The sequence below is a fragment of the Labeo rohita genome, chromosome 25 (assembly GCF_022985175.1).
Source record: "Labeo rohita strain BAU-BD-2019 chromosome 25, IGBB_LRoh.1.0, whole genome shotgun sequence".
NCBI lineage: Eukaryota > Metazoa > Chordata > Actinopteri > Cypriniformes > Cyprinidae > Labeo > Labeo rohita.
In genome coordinates, this window is record NC_066893.1 from 17,685,798 (window position 1) to 17,710,202 (window position 24,405).

General features: G+C 34.5%; 3 protein-coding genes across 3 annotated transcripts in view; 1 reads left to right on the forward strand and 2 right to left on the reverse strand.

Moving 5' to 3' along the window:
- The window catches only part of snrkb (SNF related kinase b), a 37,502-nt gene extending 36,720 nt beyond the window's left edge, over positions 1 to 782 (reverse strand). The window contains exon 1 of the mRNA XM_051099068.1: positions 645 to 782. The gene's annotated coding sequence lies outside the window, so the exon portion shown is untranslated. The remainder of the gene's footprint in view (positions 1 to 644) is intronic.
- On the forward strand, positions 209 to 9,832 carry ldhd (lactate dehydrogenase D). Its single transcript, XM_051099071.1, is given in 12 exon segments — positions 209 to 410; positions 703 to 815; positions 2,701 to 2,842; positions 3,014 to 3,155; positions 4,458 to 4,617; positions 4,693 to 4,892; positions 5,400 to 5,488; positions 5,490 to 5,529; positions 5,644 to 5,771; positions 7,639 to 7,729; positions 7,819 to 7,930; positions 9,173 to 9,832. Coding segments are annotated over 12 exon segments (1,467 nt in total). The 5' UTR covers positions 209 to 326; the 3' UTR covers positions 9,339 to 9,832.
- A 2,057-nt stretch (positions 9,833 to 11,889) lies between these two features.
- Positions 11,890 to 24,405, reverse strand: part of znrf1 (zinc and ring finger 1) — a 46,961-nt gene continuing 34,445 nt past the window's right edge. The window contains exons 3-5 of the mRNA XM_051100091.1: positions 16,420 to 16,525; positions 15,481 to 15,572; positions 11,890 to 13,181 (exon numbers count right to left, since the gene is read on the reverse strand). Coding sequence (XP_050956048.1) covers positions 15,515 to 15,572; positions 16,420 to 16,525 — 164 coding nt within the window. The 3' untranslated portion in view covers positions 11,890 to 13,181; positions 15,481 to 15,514. The remainder of the gene's footprint in view (positions 13,182 to 15,480; positions 15,573 to 16,419; positions 16,526 to 24,405) is intronic.

A 24,405-nucleotide genomic window follows, 5' to 3' on the forward strand; every position in this document is an offset into this window, starting at 1 on the left:
GAAAGCATATTAAAACATTTCTGAGACTAAAAAAAGAAACGTTTATAAAGTTCAAGTTTAGCTTATAAATATTAATTAATTATTACTCCTATTTAGTCCGTCTTTCAGCAAATCAGATAAAGCTACTGTGCGAACGTCACGGTAAATAATTAATATTCATGAGCTAAGCGTTAGAATTCTTAATCTAGGGGCAGGGCTTACGGTTCAAACGTAGCGTGACGCCGTTATACTGATCCGGAAGAAAATAAATTTACATAAACTCTTAACAACTGGCGTTATGTATAAAAGCCTGGTTATTTTACAACTGATTTTATAAGAAGCACAAAATGACCTCGTTCATACGAGCCCTGCGCTTCACTTCTCCACGGCTGCCGTTTATTTGCGTAAGGTGCAGGACATATTCTGCTCAAGTAAGTCTGAGATCATTCCTGTTCATTGTTACCTAATGCTTAAAAATAAAACACAGTAGTGGTCTGCAAGGACTACAGTCTGTTTGCGCGGATAATAAAGAACGAGGTATAATAATCGAAATATTTCCCCCAAAAGCTAAAAACAATAAGTAAACTTGATTAAATGTTTTAAAAACAAAGAAAGAAATAATTTAAACATTAAAATAAAAATTATGCAAATAATTATGAACTCACGTGTCACCAGAGAGTCGTGCAGGTAAACATTCTGTATTTCTTGCATCGTTCATTCTAGACTGGAGCCGTCGAGCGGGTCATTTCAGCGTTTCGCTCTGTGAGCGGAGATGAAGGCGTGTCTGTGGGTTTAGCTGTCAGAGAACAGCACGGCAAGGATGAGTCTGTGCACAGGTGAGATTTCACGGCCATACCTGAGTGTCACCTGCCACTTAATCATATGCAAACAATGCAGCAGTAGCTCCTCCCACAGTTACAGACACACCAACTGCAGCGTCTGAGTCAATCATTAAAAGCAGTAGGTAAAATATTAAATCGACTGTCTAGTGGGTTCTATTTAGCATGCACGATTTATTTTCATTTCTTCTCTTTTCTCACACACACGAATAATCATCCACAGCCACAATCAATCAATCACGTGTTACACAACCAGCCAATCCTCTCAAATTACATTTTCCATGAAAAAGTAAAAAAATACAGTACATTACAGCTGTTTTATAATTCATTTTCTATTAGGTCTACAAGTTTTGTAACCTTTCCCAGGTGAAAAACCAGCATATGCTGGTAGGTATGTTTTGATGCTGGGATGCTGATTAGGTATGTCAGCATAAACCAGCTAAGGACCAGCATAAACCAGCATCAAAACGTACCTACTAGCATATGCTGGTTTTTCACCAGGGTTGGGACATGTCTGTAAAGCTGATTTAAATAGGAGGGTTTGCACTTCCCTCATGATTTGGTCAATTACCCGGATACGCAGCCATATTGACCATACTCGGATGTAAACAACAGCATTGTTAATGTACTACTGAATACGTTGTTCTGCTAATTTATGATGCCTAAACCATGGAAACTGTGGAAGCTGCTAAATCATATAGAAAATGATTTAGTAAGCAATTTTCAGTTTGGCCAACCACAAACGCCTTTTGTTCCTCAGATATTTTTTTGCACTCTTCTTCTTGATTTGTTACTTATGTAACTTTTGTCAGTCTATAGTACCCAAATGTTTTACCTGGTCAGACCGATTAGTACAGACCAACACATGACAATAATTGACCATTTTTAGCAGCAATAATCAGCTAAATATGTGAGTTCACTTCAGTGGCACTGTTTATGATCACCGCTGCCAATATGGCCGATTGATGACCCATCGTGAAAACACTCTATAGCAATAATTAAGTGCATGACGATTCATTTTTACCTCACAATTTTTTAATCATAATGAGCTCTAAGAAATCTATGATGAAGTTTAGATTTTGAATATTAATTATGTTAGGCTAGAAACATTCCTGAAGTGCCAAGTCAAGCTAATTAATATTTATACATATTCGGTCTTGCAGCAAATCTGGTAACCCTACTGTGCGACTGTCACGTTTAACAATTAATATTCATTAGCTAAGTGTTCGCCATTGTAGAATTTCTAATGTAGGGTCATAACTTGGTCTTGCAGTGAAGACATCAGATTTATAGTGACTTATGCAGGACTTCTCCAATGATTTATTTTGTTTAAACCCCACCCCTGCAAAAATTTGTTTATTTGCCTCCATTTTTGAGTGCAATGCTCACATCTCAAAATCCACCCTGCTGAAAAAAAACACAGCCTAAGCACAGTAAGTGGGTTGACTGGTCTTAGCTGGTTTAAGCTAAAAGTAGCTGGTTTTAGCTGGTCTCCCAACCTGGCTAGGCTGGTCAAGTTGGTTTTAACTGGTTGTTCCAGCTGGTCTTCTAGCCTGACCAGCTAAGGAAGTGGACAAAACCTCTCTAAAACCAGACTGCTGACCAGCTATGACCAGGCTGGATGACCAGCTAAAACCAGTCAACCAGCTTAGGCTGGTTTTAGCTATTTTTTTAGCTGGGCAGTCAACAACTAATGGATAAAATCAAGTCCCAGCCCTACATTTTTTTTCTTTTTCAACAATCCATTACACTCAGATATACGTCACAATACAAAAGATAATATTTGTCACGCCTCCCATTTTACCATGACTTTATATCACATTTATACTTGATTTGCATATTGTTATTTATATATTCATGGTATTTTGTCTTGCCATGGCAGATGCCAACCACCAGATGTGGTGGTGTTTCCTCGGTCTGTAGAGGAGGTCAGTGCCCTTGCCAAAATTTGCCACCACCACCAACTACCCATCATCCCGTTTGGCACAGGGACAGGCCTGGAGGGAGGTGTTGGTGCTCTGAAGGTTTGTCCAGTAGAGAAGATTCATGAGGATTTGACAGTGCCGGTGTTAGATTTCAGGCCTAACTTTGATTAGAGGAAAACTAAATTTGATCTGATTTTTAGCTATTTTTAACTATTTTCTCTAGTGTTTATAAAAAAGTTTATATTTGACATAACTATGTGTGTTTGTTAGGGTGGAGTGTGTTTTAGTCTGAGAAAAATGGAACAGGTCCTTGATCTTCACCAAGAGGATTTCGATGTGACGGTTGAGCCAGGTGTGACTCGCAAAAGCCTGAACTCATACCTGCGTGATACTGGCCTCTGGTTTCCTGTCGGTAAGTCAAATTCTTGTGCATTATGGGTAGAAAGCAGATCACATGAATTAAATCGACTTTATGTTTGGATACACAGAATAATTTAAGGGTTGTTCCCACCAAGGACGATAGAGATAACTAACTATACTACAGTCTCTTCTGCTCACCAAGCCTGCATTTATTTGACCCAAAGTACAGCAAAAACAGTAACATTTTTAAAATATTTTAACTATTTAAAATAACTGTTTTCTATTTAAATATATTTTAAAATGTAATTTATTCCTATGATCAAAGCTAAATTTTCAGCGTCATTACACATCTTCAGTGTCACATGATCCTTCAGAAATCATTCTAATATGCTGATTTGCTGTTCAGGAAACATTATTATTATTATTATTATTATTATCATCAATATTTAAAACAGCTGAGTACATTTTTTAGGATTCTATGAGATTCTAGTAGAAAGCATTAATGAAACAAAAAGCTTTTGTAACTTTATACACTATACCATTCAAAAGCTTGGGGTCAGTATTTTATTTTATTTTATTTTATTTGGGAAAGAATATATAAAAATTAATAGTTTTATTCAGCAAGGATACTTTAAATTGATCAAAAGTGATAATAAAGACATTTATAATGTTACAAAAGATTTTTATTTCAGATAAATACTGTTCTTCTGAACTTTCTATTAATCAAAGAAACCTGAAAAAATTCTTCTCAGCTGTTTTCAACATAATAATAATAATAATAATAATAATAATAATAATAATTTAGAATAATAATATGTTATAATATATAATATAACAGTATTTTATAATAATAATAATATGTTTTTCGAGCAGCAAATCAGAATATTACAATGATTTCTGAAGGATCGTGTGACTGGAATAATGATGCTAAAAATTCAGCTTTGAAATCACAGGAATAAATTACATTTTAAAATAGAAAATGGTTATTTTAAACAGCAAAAATATTTCAGAATTGTACTGTTTTTGCTGTACTTTGGATCAAATAAATGCAGGCTTGGTGAGCAGAAGAGAATAATTTAAAAAGCATTAAAAATCTTACTGTTCAAAAACTTTTGACTGGTAGTGTATATTAGCATGCTTGAGCTCTTTAAAGCAGGACAGATTCTGATTGGCTGTCAGTGTTTTTATTCTTCATCAGCTTGAAAAAATGTGATTGCAACAATATCGTTCCTGTGTTTTTTCAGATAATTGTGCTGTAACAGTTAGTTGTCGCCCTTGGTGTGAGGGACCTAAATTTTAACTTTAACTTATATTTATGTACAAATAGAAATGGTTAAGAAATATTTTTCTACAGATCCAGGTGCTGACGCATCTCTCTGCGGCATGGCTGCAACTAGCGCGTCGGGCACCAACGCAGTCCGTTATGGCACGATGCGCGAGAACGTCCTGAACCTGGAAGTGGTTCTAGCAGATGGAACGATCCTCCATACAGCAGGGAAGGGGCGTCGTCCAAGGTATGACTGGAAAATTACAATCAAAAATTACTTTTCTTCTCTATGCTTGATTTTTCCAATTTAACACCCTTTCAGGAAAACATCTGCTGGTTACAACCTGACAAACCTTTTTGTGGGCTCGGAGGGAACTTTGGGTATCATTACCAAAACCACGCTTCGGTTGTATGGTATTCCTGAAAGTATGGTGTCGGCTGTCTGCTCCTTTCCATCCGTCCAATCAGCGGTGGACAGCACCGTTCAGATCCTGCAAGCTGGAGTGCCCATTGCCCGCATCGGTGAGCAATGTTTGAAGCACATTGTCACAATGTGCTTAGTTTGCTGCCTCTATTGGTATTAACGTAACAAAAGAACACTTGGTCTCCTATGTTGTGAACTTGTAAATTCACAGACTGTGGTACTCAAGACTACATGCATGCCTAGTTGTGCGATTTAGTGCAGAACTCCATTCATTTCACTCTAATCTATTCACCGAAGCCTCTCGCAATAACATAAACATTAATCCAGAAGGAAACACCGTCCTTTATTCATAGTCAACACCCGAGCGCAGTCAAGGGTTTAATGAATTGCTTGGTTCTCAGAACCACAATGTGTTTCTTCTTTTGCAGTCCACTCAGGGAAAAATATTCCACCAGTAGCTCCATCCAATTTATGAGTAATCAGGCATGACCGCTCTCTTAGATTTTTAAATCGAGGCTGCACCGAGGCATCGATTTTTAAGCCTCGGCTTTCTACACACAAAGGCTTCACAAGACTTAATCGTTGCTGATACGTTCCGTTTGCAGAGTTCTTGGACGACGTGATGATGAACGCATGCAATCGCTTCAACAATCTGTCCTATGCGGTCACTCCTACCCTCTTTCTGGAGTTCCACGGGGAGCTCCAAAAGCATGGAGGAGCAGGTGTCCATCACAGGTAAACGTGGATAAATCAAACAACATTTTTTTTACAGAAACAGTATTTTACAAAAGCAAAACATTGATGTGAAAGAACATGTCATCCGGACAGTATCATGTTCTGTGTGTTCAGAGGAGATCACAAGGGATAACGGAGGCTCAGACTTCGCCTGGGCAGAAGATGAGGAGACCCGCAGCCGGCTGTGGAAAGCCCGTCATGATGCATGGTACGCTGCCCTTGCCCTGAGGCCTGGATGTAAGGTGGGAACATTCACTGCAACATGATTCTGATTCAAACATTTGCTGTTTATTTTCTTGTAACTTATAATATACACTTTATACTGATTTGGAGAATTTTTATTATCGTGATGCTTAATTATCATACTTTTTTGTGCTTGATTTTTGTGCAGTCATGCATAGTGCACTGTAAAAGAATGACTGTTATCAAGGAGGTTTCCTAGACACGGCCATTGGTCAATGAAACAGATAGCCCCGCCCCAAACTCACACTATTGGTTGAGCCACTGTTGCTATGCTGGGCTGGTCGGAATGCTCAAACAAACAGCAATGTTTTGATAACACCACAGAGACACATTTTTATTAAAGGCAATTAGCCAACAAATGGCTTAACTATAGTTATGAATGATTTAAAATTTGTAATAGGAGTATTTTTAATATTAAAAAAACACATTTTCCAGTCATATTCTACAGATTTATGAGTGCTCTCATAACTACCTCATGTTATAGTGAAGACAAAAGAAGATCTAATCAACAAAAATTGATAAAAGTAAAAAACATTCTAACTATATTATAATTTACTGAAATAATATAATGATTATTATAATATAACTACTATTTTTTTAAATTTTTTATTTCAGTCAGTATGTTCATACGATACATATATATTTGCTTAAAAATCACTGTTTCAGCCAGGTTCCCCAAAGATTCTGCCACAGGTCAGCAAAACCAATAGCGCCGCCCCAAACTTCCACCATTGACTGAACCAGTTGCTATGCTGGGCTGGTCCGAATGCTTAAAAAAACAGCAATGTTTTGATAACACCACAGAGACAAATTTTTGTTAAAGAAACTTAGCCAACAAATGGCTTTATTATAGTCAAGAATGAATTTAAAGTTGTAATAGGAGTATTTTTAATATTTAAAAAAAAAAAAAAAATTACATGTTTTCCAGGCATATTCTACATATTTATGAGTGCTCTCTCAGTTACCTCATGTTACAGTGAAAATGAAAGATCATCTAATTAGCAAAAAAGTAAAAGTAAAGTAATATGAACTTATTTTATTATATTATATTATAAACCAGTCAGTCTGGTCATACAGTGCATATATATTTGCTTAAAAATCACTGTTTCAAACAGGTTTCCCAAACATTCTGCCATTGGTCAACCCAACAGATAGCCCAGCCCCAAACTCACACCATTGGTTGAGTCATTGTTGCTATGCTGGGCTGATTGGAATAATGTTTTGATAGCACCAAAGAGACACATTTTTATTTAAAAAAAAAAATAGCCAACAGTATTTTTAACATGAAAAAAAAATTAAACACATTTTCTAGGTATATTCTACATATTTATGAGTGCTCTCTCAACTACCTCATTGAAGGTAAAGCAAAGAAGATTTGCTTTAATAAAGAGAATATGAATTATATTGGTAATGTAAAAAAAAAAAAGAAGATAAATCTAGTGAAAATTTACTGAATGTAATATAATATTAATTATATTATAATTTACCAAAATAGTATAATAATAATTATACTATAAATAATACTTTGATTTTCTTAGTCCAGTCAGTCTGTTCATACAGTGCATTTATATCTGCTTAAAAATCATGGCTGTTTCAAACAGGTTTCCCAGCCATTCTGCCATAGGTTGGCAAAACCACTAGCTCCACCCCAAACTCCATTGGCTACCATTGGCTGAGCCAGTTGCTATGCTGGGCTGGCCGAAATGTTTAAGAAAACAGAGCAATGTTATGAAAGCACCACACAGCCACAGTAACAAACTATTTAGAGAAAACAGCCTGCAAATGGCTTTTTATGAATATTAAGTTAGAAAAGTAGAACACATTCAGAACTCAACACTTAACAAAAATGTACACATTTTCTTACAGGCGTATTCTACAGATGTCTGTGTGCCAATCTCACGACTGCCTCAGATTATAGTGGAGACAAAGGAGGATCTAATCAGAAACAACATTACCGGTAGTTTACCAAGTTTGATTTTTCTCCTTTAGTGTTGACAACTGCTTTTAACTGCTGATATAATAACATTGGCTTTTTTCCTACTGTAGGTCCTATTGCAGGTCATGTGGGTGATGGAAACTTCCATTGTTTAATAGTACTGGATCCTAACGACCAAGACGAGGTGCAAAGGGTTCACTCCTTCACTGAGAGACTAGCCAGGTACTTCTATTTATACCTTTCTGCAGTTTTGCACCCTTACAATGATCTTCCGAGGCGGCTGAGAGGGACTGGCTGCAGTTTTTGTGTACATTGTCAGTTTTGTTTTGTGTAGCAATCAATACCAGGATTATTTCTCAAAGCATCTTCTGCCATTTGGAGAGCGTTTATTGACAATGACAGACATAGAGGGTCTAGTGTCTGGCTTTGGAGACAAGCACAAATAATAAAGGTCCTACCTGCCTTAAGTCATTACGGGTAAAGCACAGTCTCTGTCAGACACAATGGACGAGTGATCCGTGCTGACCAGAAGCTAAAGAGAAGACAAAGAAGCAATTGCATTTGCTTCAACAAAACGTGGCTAACCTGACAGGAGCAAATTGAGTTGTACTTGCCCTTTTAGTGAACGACAGACATGACGTTACTGTAAAAGCACAGGATTGCAAAACTATAGCCGTATTAACTGCCAAAGGAGCATTCGCACAATGAAGTTGCAACTCTGAGAGGAGAAGAAATGTTATTGAGTTGAACTTGTGTGGAAACCTAAGCAGAACAATGTGAGGAAATTGAAATGGATTTCAGGCTTGTTACCTGGAAGTCTACAGGAACTTGTTCAGGCCTAGTTAAATGAATCTGTTCAATAAATTCACCTTAAATACAACTCTGACTGTTAAAGGAAAGTGCTGGGTTCAGTTAAAGGCTGGAAACTGGGCGTTGTACACTAAACTGAGGACTTTCAAATCATTCCGAACTCAACAAACTTGCAAACTAGCAATTGGTCCATAATTTCACTTCAAAAAAATAATTCAGACTTGCGGCAAAAATTGTGGTTGGAGTATACATGGTGTACCTTGTCATGTCAAATTGTGAGAACCTACATGAACGAGTTGAGTAGGAGTTGGATTTCTGCTGCGCCAGGGAGCCCCGAGACTAGTCTTCTTCATTCAGTTGGAGAATGTGGAGGTGGAAACACCTGGGAATATGAATTGGACTGGACAGACAGCTCAGCTGCACAGATTCTACTTCCTGAGGAAACTTTGGTCTTTCGGTGGTTGCAGGCTGCTAAACATGTTCTTCCAGTCTGCCAGCCACGCTGAGGTCTTTTGGGGCAACAATGCCAGTTCTAGTGATTTCAAGCGTCTTAACTGATCAGGATGACCAGATGTGTTTTTGGGTTCACCCTGTTTATTGCCAGTACCGATTACAGTGGATGAATTAATTTTCTTGTTGTATTTTCCTGTGCAGGAGGGCATTGTCAATGGATGGAACTTGTACTGGTGAACACGGGATCGGTCTAGGAAAGCGGGCTTTGCTGAAAGAAGAGGTTGGTCCATTGGCCATAGAGGTCATGCAGGGCCTCAAGGCTACCCTGGACCCCAAAAACCTCATGAATCCTGGAAAGGTGTTATAATTAACACAAAACACTAAAGAAGATACTTTGCACTTGGTTTTCCGACCACTAGAGGTCAGGAGAATGAGATTTGATTTAGATTTTAAGAATGATAATGCATGATAGAGCATTTACAAAATCTGCACATGCAAAACAATTTTTGTGAAACATGCATATGATTTAAGCTCCTTGTGTGAACAAATAATTTCTTATTTAGTATTATTGTAAATGCATAGTATTAATGCACAGGGCCTTGAAAATGAATTCAAAGCCTTTTATTTTGTTTTCTATGGCAATCTCACACCACTTTGAAATATGAATGAATGTGAAATCATTGTGCCTTGGCAAACTTGTGTTTAGTCTGGCCTCTTCCTCTTCTATATATCTGTAAATTCTGTATATTTATTTATATTGATATATTTGCTTCTGAAGAACAGAATCTGTAAAGCAGAACTCAAAACTGATAAGCTAAATTTAATGCAGACAATACATTTTAATAAATTCATTTCATCAAATGATTTTGTCTCTTACTTATTCTGAAGTGTATTCATTTGACCTAAGGGTTGACCGGCACCGATGTTAAGCTTTTTTTTTTTGGTTATCGGGTATCATCATTTTTCAAACCGATTTGCCGATTTAAAATAATTTAAAAGCATTTTCAAGAATGTTTTTGTAAGAGCCCTTGTTTTTAATTTTGACATTAATTTTAATTTTTAAACCAGGCATATATATGGGTTCAAAATAGAATTTATCGGTCCACTTGATTTGTAATAATCACTAACTGCATCAGCCTTGAAAAACACATATCGGCCTTAATTTGACCCCTTTTGTATGTTTAAAAAATCTCAAGGCTACCCTGGACCCCAAAAACCTCATGAATCCTGGAAAGGTGTTATAATTAACACAAAACACTAAAGATACTTTGCACTTGGTTTTCCGACCACTAGAGGTCAGGAGAATGAGATTTGATTTAGATTTTAAGAATGATAATGCGTGATAGAGCATTTACAAAATCTGCACATGCAAAACAATTTTTCTGAAACATGCATATAATTTAAGATCCTTGTGTGAATATTAAGGAGTAAATAATTTCTTATTTAGTATTACTGTGAATGCGCTGTATTAATATACAGGGCTGAATTTTCTAAAGGCCTTGAAATATAAATATTCTGTCTTTTTATTTAGCTTTTCTATGGCAATCTTACACCACATTGAAATATAATTGCCAAATACTTGCCAAAATTGTGTTCAGTCTGGCTGCTTCCCCTACTATATATCTGTGAATACAGTATATTTATTTATATTGATATATCTGAAGAACAGAATCTGTGAAGCAGAACTTAAAACTGACAAGTTAAATGTAATGCAGAAAATAAATTCGATTAAATTCATTACATCAGATGATTTTGTCTCTTATTTATTCTGAAGTGACTGTTTTTGAATTCATTTGTCCTAGGGGTCGACTGATTATCGGTGCCAACATTAAGCATTTTTTGGTTATCAGTATTGGTCATTTTCAAAACTGATTCGCCGATAAAATAATAGTCCTTGTTATTCTTAATTATATATCGGTTCACAATATCGGTTATCGCCTTACTTGATCTGTAATAATCGGTGAAATCATCGTGCCTTGCCAAAATTGTTTAGTCTGGCTGCTTCCCCTACTATATATCTGTGAATACAGTATATTTATTTATATTGATATAACTAAAGAACAGAATCTAAGAAGCAGAACTCAAAACTAATAAGCTAAATGTAATGCAGAAAATTAATTTTAATAAACTGATTACATCAACTGATTTTGTCTCTTTTTATCAGTTCTGAAGTGACTGTTTTTTAATTCATTTGACCTAGGGGTCAACCGATTATCGGCGGCAATATTTTTTTGGTTATCGGTATTGGTCATTTTCAAAACTTTTTGCCGATAAAATAATTTTAAAAGCATTTAACATAAGTTTTTTGTCAGAGTTCTTGTCATTCTTAATTCTGACATTAATTTTCAATCTGACATATATATATATATATCGGTTCAAAATATCGGTTATCGGTACTTGATCTGTAATAACTGGTATCTGCATCGGCCTTGAAAAACGCATATCGGTCGACCCCTTATTTGACCTCTTTTGTGTGTCTGCAGTGGATTTGTTGATAAAAGAAAGCAACATCTGGTTTTATTTCATCTTGTTTTAATTATATGTATGATCATCATCATTATTACTCGTCCCACAGATTGCACATCAAAATCATCAGACATTTAGTTTGTACCTCCTAAAAACAGGCATTCGTTCATGTCCCTGGAAAAAAAGAAAAACATACAAAATAACAGACTTGAACGCAAAAATAAGAAAAGGATGGGTTTTCGAGAGTGCCGAGTCACTTTCCGCAGCCCAAGCACACAAGTGCTGCACAAGATAGTACTACGCTACCTGACTCTGTTTTTATTATTTGTTTGATTTGTTTTACACGGTGAGGCGAACTTGTTATCCATTGTTTTGATGGATGGTGTTTGTATGCCCTCATTTACAGGCACAAAGCAGAAAAAAACCTCAGAAATGCTCTATTTCTATCCAACACAAAAAGTAATAGGTTGTCAAATATTTTCTTGCGGTTATTTTTTTCTACCTTTCTTTTTTTTATTTGTTTTGCTTTTTTTATTTTTTACAATTTCAGCAACATTATTTTCTAACAGTGCTTGCTGTTTATACAGTAGACAGAGGCATCCTGAAGGTTAAATAGTTTTCTTGTGAGGTTTCTCACAGATTTTTCAAAAATAAAAAGTAAATGCAGATCATAGAAATGATCTTGTAATAGATTCACACCAGTATATCTGGGCTTTACATACAGTAGTGAAGCAACATTAGCTTACCAGACGCAAGCTGGTCGGTCACATACAGAAAACATGGGGAGGATGGACAGAAGCTGAAATCACACACACATACACACACACTGAATACGTACTCAAGGCTTTTACAGGGAAACTGTCTGAATATTATGGTCGGCGCTTCATAATAACTGCCCAAAAAATTGCAGATGAAACTAGGAAAATAGCTTTGAGCTTCAGAATCTGTAGGGGAAAGACATCAACTGTGAATTGTAAACATTTGAAGACAGACCGAGAGAGTGTCTTTCTCTCCCTTTTTTGACCGTAAACCCCCATCCCAACACACATGCTGATGTCTTGGACTTCCTCTGGCACTAACAGGAAACACAATTTACACATTTCCCCGCCTGTGGACACATGATCACACACATGCACACACGGAATAAGTAAATCTACGTCCACCGGCTGTCCAACACATCACTAACGAGTGAACCGCGCGCACGAAACTCCTCCCACGAACCAGGTGTGAAACCCCGCCCCTTGCCACACCCCTCTAATCAGCATTGTTTGATTGACAGGACAGGTATGGCCTCTGGATTGGTTTGCGAAGCGCGGTCTACTTCCTACTTGTTTACCGCATGTGCCCCGCCCCTTTTGTCGCCCCGCCCCTTTTGTTGCCCCGCCCCCTCTTCCCCATCTCCGAGAGGACCGGGTCAAAATGCAGACTGAACACACATGTCGATAAGAACACAGAGTATGTAGAGGGGGCAAGAAAGCGAGACGTTTTCCAAAGCCAGAGATCCGATGTTGGTGGCTTTGACGTGAAGGGGCCGGTTAGCAGTTTAGCAGTCTCTAGCACAGCGGGTAGGAGATTCTGGGATGCAAGTGGTAATGACGGTGTTGGCTGGATGGACGCTTTTATTTGGTTCAGTTTATGTGGTGACACATTTCCGTTTCCGTAGGTTTTGATCGAATTGGTTGGTAGATTGATTTATTTGGTTATTTTTGTGTCAGGATATCCAGGTTTAGGTCCATAAAGTGCCCTACAGTGAGAGAAAAAGAGACAAAGATGGAAGATGAGAGTCATACTGAGCCCGAGGGTGTTTTCACACTTGGTTTATGTCAGGGGTCTCGGGAGGTGGTCTAAGCGGGGTTTGCTGCAAGTCAGCTGTGTGGGTGACGTCTGAAGTGCAGTTATACATAGAAACACACGCATGTTTAATGTTTTAGCTGACTGCCTTTCAATAATATGTCAACGAAGAAATTACAGGAAAAAATACTATACACTAGTAGAGTGATCTTAAGTCTAGATCTTTGTAAATGTGATTTTTTTAAGTCTATAAAGTGCCCTAAAGTGAGAGGAAAGGAGACAAAGAAGAAATATTATACTGAGTTATACTGAACCCGCGGGTGTTTTCACACTTGGTTTATGTCAGCGGTCTCTTGGAAGGTAGTCTGAGAATAGTTTGCTTTAAGTCAGTGGTGTGGGTGAAGTATAACACCCATGCTTACATAGAAACTCAAGATTGAAGCTTTAACCATAAAGAAATTACAAAGAAATACATGTTTCTGAAAAAAAAAAAAAAAGTTGTATCATATACTACTACTGGGTATTACTAATAAATAAATATATAAACAATAAATTGATTATTGAAGTACTATTGTTAATAATAATAATAATAATAATAATAACAATAATAGGAGAGTTGTCTGAGTTGTGAAAAAAAAATTATATAGTATTACATATATTATATAAGCAATATTCAACTTACTACTACTACTAGTACTACTACTAAATAAATAAATAAATAAATAAATAATACGTTTCCCATTTAATTATTATTGTTAATAATAATAAAAATAGTAAATAGTAAAAAGTAAATAAATAAGTAAATTGATTACTGAAGTATTAATAATAATTATAATAATAATAATAGGAGAGTTGTCTGAGATGTTACTTTTAACTTACTACTACATGTAGTACTACTAATAAATAAATATATAAATAATAAATTAATTACTGATGTATTATTGTTAATAATAATAAAAATAATAATAATAATAATGATAAGAGAGTTGTCGGAGTTTGTGAAAAAAATAAAAATAAATTTTTTATAGTATTATATATATATTATACATGAAATAGCCAACATACTACTACTAGTACTACTAATACATATATTAATAAATAATAAATTGATTACTGATGCATTACTGTTAATAATAATAATAAAATAATAATAGGAAGAGGAAGAGGAAGAAGAAGAAGAAGAAAAGGAGAAAAATAAAAATAAAAATGATATAGTATTATATATTACATATGCAATATCCAACTTACTACTAATAGGTATTACTAGTAAATAATTAAATAAACAATACATTGTTTACTTATAAATAATAATAATAATAATAGAGTTGTCTAAGTTCAAGATGTTTGTGAACAAAAAAAATATATAAATATATACATATATATATATGCAATATCCAACTTACTACTACTAAATAAATAAATAAATAATAAATTGCCTACTAAAGAATTATTGTTAATAATAATACTAATACTAATAATACTAATAAAAATAAGTAAATTGATTACTAATGTATTATTGTTGTTAATAATAATATAAATACTACTACTACTACTAATAATAGGAGAGTTGTTTGAGTTCTAGATGTTTGTGAAAAAAATACAAATTATATAGTATATATATATATATATATATATATATATATGCATTATCCAACTTACTACTATGACTAGTACTACTAATAACTAAATAAATAATACTAATAATTAAATAAATGCATTGATTACTGAAGTATTATTGTTAGTACTACTACTACTACTAATAGAAGAGTTGTCTGAGTTCTAGATGTTTGTGAAAGTTGATTTAGTTTTAGAGGACACAAGTGTAAAAACTTGCATTGAATTTACTGTTGAAGTTATCCAAGTTCTAGACCTTTGTGAACATGAATTTTTTACATCACTAAGGACTGAAAACGTCCATTTACATAATTTACAAACCAATAATAAAAGTGGTCTAGGCCTTTGTGACTCAAGAGTGAAACTTCTAGGTGATACTTTCACATTTACTACATGTCTAAAAATGCTCCTGACAGGTGTAAAGGCGTGTTTATGATAAAAGCTTGTGAAAAAAAAGTGTTGCTACTCTGGAAAATGCATGCTATTAGTCTATTTACAAGTGGTGCACTGAAGAAATGAGATGCTGCTAATCACTGTGTGGTAAGGTAAAAAATTCCAATATAAAATTTCAGTACTTAAAATATCAGATTATTGATCCACGTTTACATGTAGGTGAATATTTGTGTGACAGTATTAACCTTTCTCAGTGGTAGCAGAAGTAGATGATGGAGGTCAGTCTGAAGGATGTTCAGGGCAGGAGCGGTTGATCTCAAACCAGGAGTCTATACAGCTAATGAAAAAAGATGGTAACAGTGTCAGTTTAGGTTCAATTCTAATGTAATTTACATCATTAAATACACTTCCATTAGCGTAATGCTTTAAATGATTCTACTAATGCTTATTAAGATTATTACAGTGTCCTAAACAGCCACAATGACTTCCAGCATTAAATAATGTTCCTGTCCTCGCTAAAAAGGCCAGGAAATGACGAAATCACATCCAACATACACAGCTATGTAGAGCAGCATTATAGACCGAAACAAGTGTCACAAATGTCTTGCCGGTTGCAGCTGGTTAGGCCAAAAATATTACGATTAACTTAGAAGTGATAGGATTTATCGGTTGTCACTTTATTGTGCCTCGGCTGGTTAGGACTGAGCGTGTAACTTGCTTGTGGCAAATTTGTTTGATTAAGCTTCAACATCTAAAAACATCTCAGCAAAGGAACGTCAGCAAGCCAGTCGCTTCACTTGAGACATACAGACTTTACAATACATGTGCTATTCAATCCCCAGAAGCCTCCTGCTGAGACTCCATATACAGACATGAAATGTCAATCACATGGTTATATAATCGCATAATTATATATAGGACATGACAAGGTTTGTGTTTCACGCTCAATGTAAACTCTCAGGCAATTTGACAGCTCAGACTGCCGTTCGTTTGACTGGCTAAAAGCTGTAGCATTTCCTGTCATGTTTTAAGATCAGACTGACACAAGGAGGCTTGTCATTATCACAAGCAATTTACCAGCACTGGTTTTGATTAAAAAGACATTGATGATATAAACTGCGCAATACAAAACGGGGGATCTGATAGTGAGGTGGAGGAAAATGTGTTGTCGCTGTCCATCTCACCTTTTGTGATAGATACAGAGGCACGGCAGTCTAGCGATGGTGTCTCCCTGCTGTAGCTCCTCCAGACATATTACACATTCTCCTGCGTCTCTTGACAACACGTCATCTGTAACACATACACAGACACTCACAATGAGCGCAAAATACTGATACATAAACACTACTGTTAAAAAAGTTGGGAGATATTTTAAAATGAATGAATACTTTTATTCAGCATGGGTGCATTAAATTGATTAAAAGTGACAGTAAAGAAATTTTATAATGCTACAAAAGATTTCTATTTCTACAAAATGCTTTTGACGTTTCTATTCATTAAAGTATGCTGAAAAACGATCAGTTTCCACACAAATGTTCAACATAATACATGTTTCTTGAGCAGGAAATCAGCATATTAGAATGATTTCTGAAGGATCATGTGACTCTGAAGACTGGAGTAATGATGCTGAAAATTCAGCTTTCATCACAGAAATAAATTACATTTTAAAATATATTCAAAGAGACACATATATTTTAAATTGTAACAATATTACTAACACCAAACTAGCGAATGCCAAAGAGTTAAAAAAAAGTATTAGATGTACACTACCAGTCAAAAGTTTTTGAACACTAAGATTTTCAATGTTTTTAAAGAAGTCTTTTCTGCTCACCAAGCCTGCATTTATTTTATTAAATGAAATATTATGAAATATTTTTTACTATTTAAAATAACTGCTTTCTGTTTAAATATATTTTCAAATGTAATTTATTGTTGCGAACAAAGCTACATTTTCAGCATCATTACTACGGTCTTCAATGTCACATGAACCTTCAGAAATCATTCTAATATGCTGATTTGCTGCTTAAGAAACATTATTATTATTGTTGTTGTTGTTATTATTATTATTTTTTTTTTCAGAATTCTTTGATGAATAGAAAGATCCAAAGATCAGCATTTACAACATTATACACTATACCAATCAAAAGCTTTGGAGTCAGTATAATTTTTATTATTATAATTTTTTTTTTTATTGGAAAGAAATGATAGAAATTAATAATTTTATTTAGTAAGGATGCTTTAAATTGATCAAAAAGGATGATAATCACAATCACAGTCATAATGATTTATAAGATTTCTATTTCGGGTAAATGCTGTTCTTATGAACTTTCTATTCATCAAAGAAACAAAAAATTCTACTCAGCTGTTTTCAACATTATAATAATAATAAATGTTTGTTAAGCAGCAAATCAGAATATTAGAATGATTTCTGAAGGATCATGTGACTGGAGTAATGATGCTAAAAATTCAATTTTAAAATCACAGAAATAAATTACATTTTAAAATATATTCAAATAAAACAGTTATTTTAAATAGTAAAAATATTTCAAAATTTGATTGTTTTTGCTGCATTTTGGTGAGCAGAAAAGACTAACTGTTCAAAAACTTTTGACCGGTTCTTTTGATGAACTTTTTACAAAACTATTACTCAAATTTTACATAGATTCCCCTTGGAGCACATGGATCCCATTTAAAAACTACATTAAAAGCAATGTTAATGTAACAATGTTATTGTAAATTAATTACAAAATAAATGTAACTGTAATCAGTTACAGGGGTTTAAACCTGAATATTTTCACACAAACAAACACACAGATTCAATTGATTTCTTTCCCAAATTGCATTGACTTCTCTAAAATATGAGACACCAATGTTTCAGGAGTTTACAACATAGCTATGAAAATTTTTGATTTTAAAAACAGGATCACAGCTATTAAACTATTTCTTGTTATGATTTCAAATCAGTATTTAACCTCAAAATGATCTCAAAGTAAAAAGAGCTGCTAAAGTCTGATTTTGTGGTGGCTGTGCTTTAAAATTAAATTACAATCTCAATTCAAGCTATAAGTTTGAAAGTCTGACAGTAATCAGTGTTGAGTACGTGTTAACCCTACCTGCTTTAAATGTTTAAAAATTATTAGCAGTTAGCAGAAAATTAGAAAAGTGATCAAAAAGTAATCAATTGTAATCAGTTGCATTACTTTAATAAAGTAATAATATATATAGTAACACTACTTAATACATTTTAATTGGGGTAATTTATAATCTGTCATCCAAAGTAACCTTCCCAGCACTGATTAATCCTTTAACTGTCACTCCCATTTTTGAACACAGACATAAAAATGCACTATCCAGACTTAAACTTTTGTAATTCATGAATGAAAACATTTTGTAATATGATTTTAATGTACATTTAACATGGTAATGCAACATCTGTTTTTAAAATGCCTTTCAAAGGATGAATTTTGAGATTTTAAGTTTTGAACTGATATATAATTTCTTATGATTTCTAAAACGTGATAGACGAAGGTCAGAACTCATGTTATGATGTAGATTTTTTTTAAGTTAGCACTCTTGACATATATTAATCTATTACTCTTCCTACATAATTTGTAACACAAAAATATGGTAAAATATCTATTTAGGAGTCTTAGACTTTTCCAACGAGGCCATGATTAGATTAAGATTTATTTGTAATATGGTGAAGTAAACTTAGGCATCCCACAGAGTGGACGATGATAGTTAATAGGTTAAAGTGGTCATCGGATGCTAAGTTTACTTTTACATGTTGTTTAAACATTAATGTGTGTTGGCAGTGTATGTACAAATCTACCCTATAATGATAAAAATCCATGCAGTGGTTTTTAATTAATCTGGAAAAATAATATCCCCTTTTTCAGATTGAGCCATTCTCAGATGCCTGTCATTGTGGTGTCACACCCACAGAGGCCGCTCCCTCGATAGTTGATTGACATGAGCGTTTTACCTCAGATCAGCTGTAACAGTTGGCCCTCTTTTGTTTCGATGCCGGAGCAGGGATGTAAGTTAGACAAGAATTGAGCGATTGAGGTGTTGTGTTGCTGGATGTAATAATGAACGTAGTGGTCGTCATTTACTCCCGACATCTGAGCCGCTGAAGATGCAGTAGATTACGTTTGTTTGTGAAGGGAATGCGCCTCCCGATCTACATAAATGCGTCTATGTTCACACGAATCATTCGTGATCCAGCTTCACTTACAGCAGAAGTGAGTATAAAGGTTTTTTTATGAATCTTTGCGATCGCCTTTCCTAATAAAGTGCCAGTTAGCAAGTTTAGCGGCTAAGCGCGGCTAAAGTAAACAGGCTCGTCTCTCAACAGAGAGAAGAGAGGGGCGGGGCGAGCAGAGCTCATTTGCATTTAAAGCAGTCTCAGCCAGAATGAGATGATTTTTGGGGTGTGGTTTTACACAACCATTCAGAATTTTTAACCAAAGCATATTATAGACTTTTCATTAAGAATCATATCAACTTGTGGAAAATGGGCATCCGATGACCCCTTTAAATGAGTACATTTTTACATAGTTTTCAAATAGGGTTTATTTACACTTAATTTATATTTATGTATTTATTTAAAAGCATATTTCCATATAGTTTTCTGGAAAAACTTTAAAAACACAGACTAAAATTCTAAAAAAGTAACCAAAAAACATTTGGGCCGCATTTTGGGCCATTTTATAAAATCAGTGTAAACCGACTGTAGCACATAAACCAACATGTCACAACTTATGTCTGATTGGGATGTTTGATAGTGCATGAAAACAAACTGTGCTTTATTCAAAACGGCTTGTTTGCCAGCAGGGGGCAGCGGTGAGTAAAGACGCATGAAATGCAGTGTTCTTTCTCACTCACAGACAGTTGCGGCTGGTTGAGTGAGGTGGGTTGGCACTTAGCATAACTAGTAGTTAAAGACAGTTACTCATGCTTCATTGCTGTGTGTATGTTTGCAGTGGAGAGATGACAACGAGGTGTGAACTCATTTTCCTCTAATAGCTTAAGGGCAACAACCAACACGATTTGACTTGCATGCCCATACCAGCATAATGAGTCACACAAACACACACACAAACACCGTTCTCAGCCTGTTTTAGTTTCCAGTAAAAGTCTTCTCAGGAAATGCGCCAGAAAATGAAACAGACCACTTCCTTTCGTATAACGTGCACAGCTTCCCCTGGAAACACCTGTGTGTGTAAAGGTGAGAAGTGTGCTAAAAACTGACAGAAGGTTAAAGAATCACGACAGGATAATGGAGTTCGTGCGAACGCAGGATGTCGATTGAGGGTTAACCCAGTTTTCCAGACCGCTTCAGTGATGAATCTCACACTATATCAGAGGTGCGATGCCACCTGAAAGACGTGTCACACATTTGTTTGTGCCATTTCTTCTTGAATCGTTTTTTTTAATGAACAATAACGAAACTTTTGTTGGCTAGCCATCTGCATTGGCGAAAAAGTAACGCAGGGCACCTGAGGTGAAGATGGGGAGATGAGGCGCTATTGTTTTTGTGTGCAGGGAGCAGGCAGACGGGACAAGAGATAGATTGCAGTATAGAGAGGATGTGATGGAGGGAGAGAGAACGACACGGGGTGGAAAGCAAGAAGAGGTGAGCTGCGAAAGACAGGAGATGATGGCAGGAATGAATAGAGAACAGACGGCAGACATATGCTCCAAATACAAATCAGCTTAGCGAGGCGACGCGGTATGAGAGACCGGGGGCAATTGTAACATGCTACATTTCTTCAAAGTTACGCTGAAATTAAACTTCTATACATATATTCCCTATGATGCAAAGATGAATTTTCATCAGCTGTTACTCCAGTTTTAAGCATCACATGATCCTTCAGATATGCTGATTTATTATTAGAATTATTAATGTTGCCAAATATTTTTTTGGAACCTGTGATTCTTTCTTTCAGGATTCTTTTATGAATAACAAGTTAAAAAGAACAGCATTTATTCAAAGTATAATCTAACAGTGTAAATCTATGCTATCACTTTTTATTAATTTAACACATCCTTGGTGAATAAAAGTATTTATTTCTTTCAAAAAATGTAAGAATACAAATTTACTGACCTTAGACTTTTGAACAGTAGTGTATATTTTTAAAAAACCTTTCTATTTTGAATAAATGCTGTTCTTTTTAACCTTTTATTAATCAAAGAATCCCGAAAAAAAAAAAAGTATCACAGGTTACAAAGAAAAAAAAAAAAAGGCAGCACAACTGTTTCCAGCACTGATAATAAATCAGCATATTAGAATGATTTCTGAAGGATCATGTGACACTTAGGACTGGAGTAAAAGCTGCTGAAAATTCAGCTTTGCATCATAGGAATAAATTACATTTTAAAGTATATTAAAATAAAACCCATTATTTTATATTGTAATAACATTTTGCAATATTACTGTTTTTTTCTGTATTTTTGATCAAATAAATGCAGCCTTAATGAACATAACAGACTTCTTTACTTCCCAAACTTTTGAGCAGCAGTATAAATATATATGTTTACATACTACTTTAAAAAAGTTTTTTTTTAATTTTTTTTTTAAGAAGTCTCTTATGCTCACCAAGACTGCATGTGTTTGATCAAAAATACAGTAAAAATAGTAATATTGTAAAATTTTATTACAATTTAAACAAACCGTTTTCTATTTGAATATATGATCAATATGATCAAAGGTGAATTTCAGTGTCACATGATCCTTCAGAGATCATTGTAATATGTTGGTTTGCTGCTCAAGAAACATTTATTATTATTATCAATGTTAAAACAATTTTTGTGGTTAAGTTTATTTATTTTTTAATGGAAAATTAACTTTTTTCCAGGACACTTTGATGAAAAAAACATTTAAAATGCCAGTATTTATCTGAAATCGAAATATTTAGTAACATTATAAATGTCTATTTTGTCACTTTTGATCAAGTTAATGCATCTTTGCAAATAAAAATATGAATTAAAAAATCTACAGTGTTAAAAATTAAAATTGAATTAAAACATATACAGTGTACTGTATTATAGTAAAATGATTTAATTCATCTCAGATAATCAAATAATTGTAATGTGCTTGAAAAAAAATCTTTTGTTTGGGATCAGATTTAAATGTTTTTAAAGAAGAATTTTCTGCTCATCAAGGCTGCATTTATAAGATTAAAAATACAAAAAAAGAGTAATACTGTGAAATATTATTGCAATTTAAAATAGTGGTTTTCTATTTTAATAGACTTTAAAATAGAATTTATTTCTGTGATGCAAAACTGAATTTTCAGCATCATTAATATGCTGATTTATCATCAATGTTGGAAACAGTTGTGCTGCTTACTATTTCTTTGGAACCTTGTTATACTTTTTTCAGGATTCTTTGATGAATAAAACGTTAAAAAGAACAGTTTTTATTTAACATATAAATCTTTTGTAACAATATACACTCCAGTTCAAAATTTGGGGTCAGTAATTTTTTTCTTTCTTTCTTTGAAAGAAATTAATAGGCTACTTTTATTCAGCAAGGATGTGTTAAACTGAAAAAAAAAAAGTGACAGTAAAGACTTACACTGCTAGAAAAGATTTCTATTTTGAATAAATGCTGTTCTTAACTTTTTATTCAAAGAATTTTGAAAAAAAATATCAGGTTGCAAAAAAATATTAAGCAGCACAACTGTTTTCTGAAAATTCAACTTTGCATCACAGAAATAAATTATATTTTAAAGTATATTAAAATAGAAAACCACTATTTTAAATTGCAATAATATTTCACATTATTATTGTTTTTTTCTGTATTTTTAATCAAATAAACACAGCCTTGATGAGCAGGAAATACTTTTTTAAAAACATTAAAAGTCTTACTGATATACATATCAGAGGTTGTGCTAGACTTCAACATTCTAATTCATAATCTATTATTACCCGTCATTTTAATTTTCATATTTTAATTAGAATAACACATTTAATTGCTTTTATTTTTGTTAACATTTAAACTGCATTTTGGAAGTTCAAAATCGGGGCACCATATCAGCTCATTATATGAGGAAAAATGCTGAACTGTTTTCCTCAAAAAACAATTTCTTTACGACTGAAGAAAGAAAGACACGAACATCATGGATGACAAGGGGGTGAGTAAATTATTTGTAAATTGTTGTTCTGATAAATTATAATAAATAATAAATTATCTGATAAATTATAATAGAATCGCATAAATAATAATTAAATGTTGACTCTTATTTATGATAAACTTAGCAAATATTCTTTTCAAGTGTTAGTACTGTTAATTTTTTTCCGTATAAATTTGTCTTATGACAATATGTTAGGGAAATGTGTATTTTTGAAGGAAAATACTTAAAAAATGGGATCTATTCTAGTTCTTCAAAACATTTTCCAATTTTCCAGACGCTGGTCCCGGCAAAGCAAACACGCTGCCCTTTCCCCCCCACACATCCCTGGATGACAGCAGGACGCACCCTCCTGCACTTGAGCTTGTTATCCTCTTAGGGCCGATGACTTCAGCAGCTCAGACGAGCTGCACTAGTTTACAGGAATGGACAGGTGTGTGTGTGAGACAGAGAGAGATCAGGCGTTGGTTAGGCCTTTTAGTTCAAGTTGTTAGTTGTCATGTTCCTCATTCTTTCCACAAGATAGCTGTCAATTTGTGTCTAGGCTTTGCGGTGCAGCCCCTGAAATGTTAACGCTATTACTGTGATAGCAGTTTTGTGTGTGTAAGTGTGTGTATCACTCTCTGAAGGGCCCATGTGAGCTGACCAGTGTGTCTTTTCCAAGCCAGGACTATGCATGGTGATATTTTAATACCTGCTGTTAAATTTAGCTCTCACATGGGGAGGGGGATGAGAGAGAGAGTTTTTCAGAGGGCAGAATAACATTTCTGCCACACAATGTTTTCTTCGTGGTCTCATGGCTGAAAGGAAAATCTATCTATCTATCTATCTATCTATCTATCTATCTATCTGTCTGGTATAACAAGCCATGTTTTTAACTAAACATGTATTAAAACAATTAAAACAGGGTGCACTGATTTGCAGTTTGGTGAGTTGTTGACTCAGTAAACACTACAAACGATTCAGTAAGTTATGAAATGTTCAAATCGAATCAAAAAGTGAGCTTTTACCCTTAATAAATACTCCAAATAA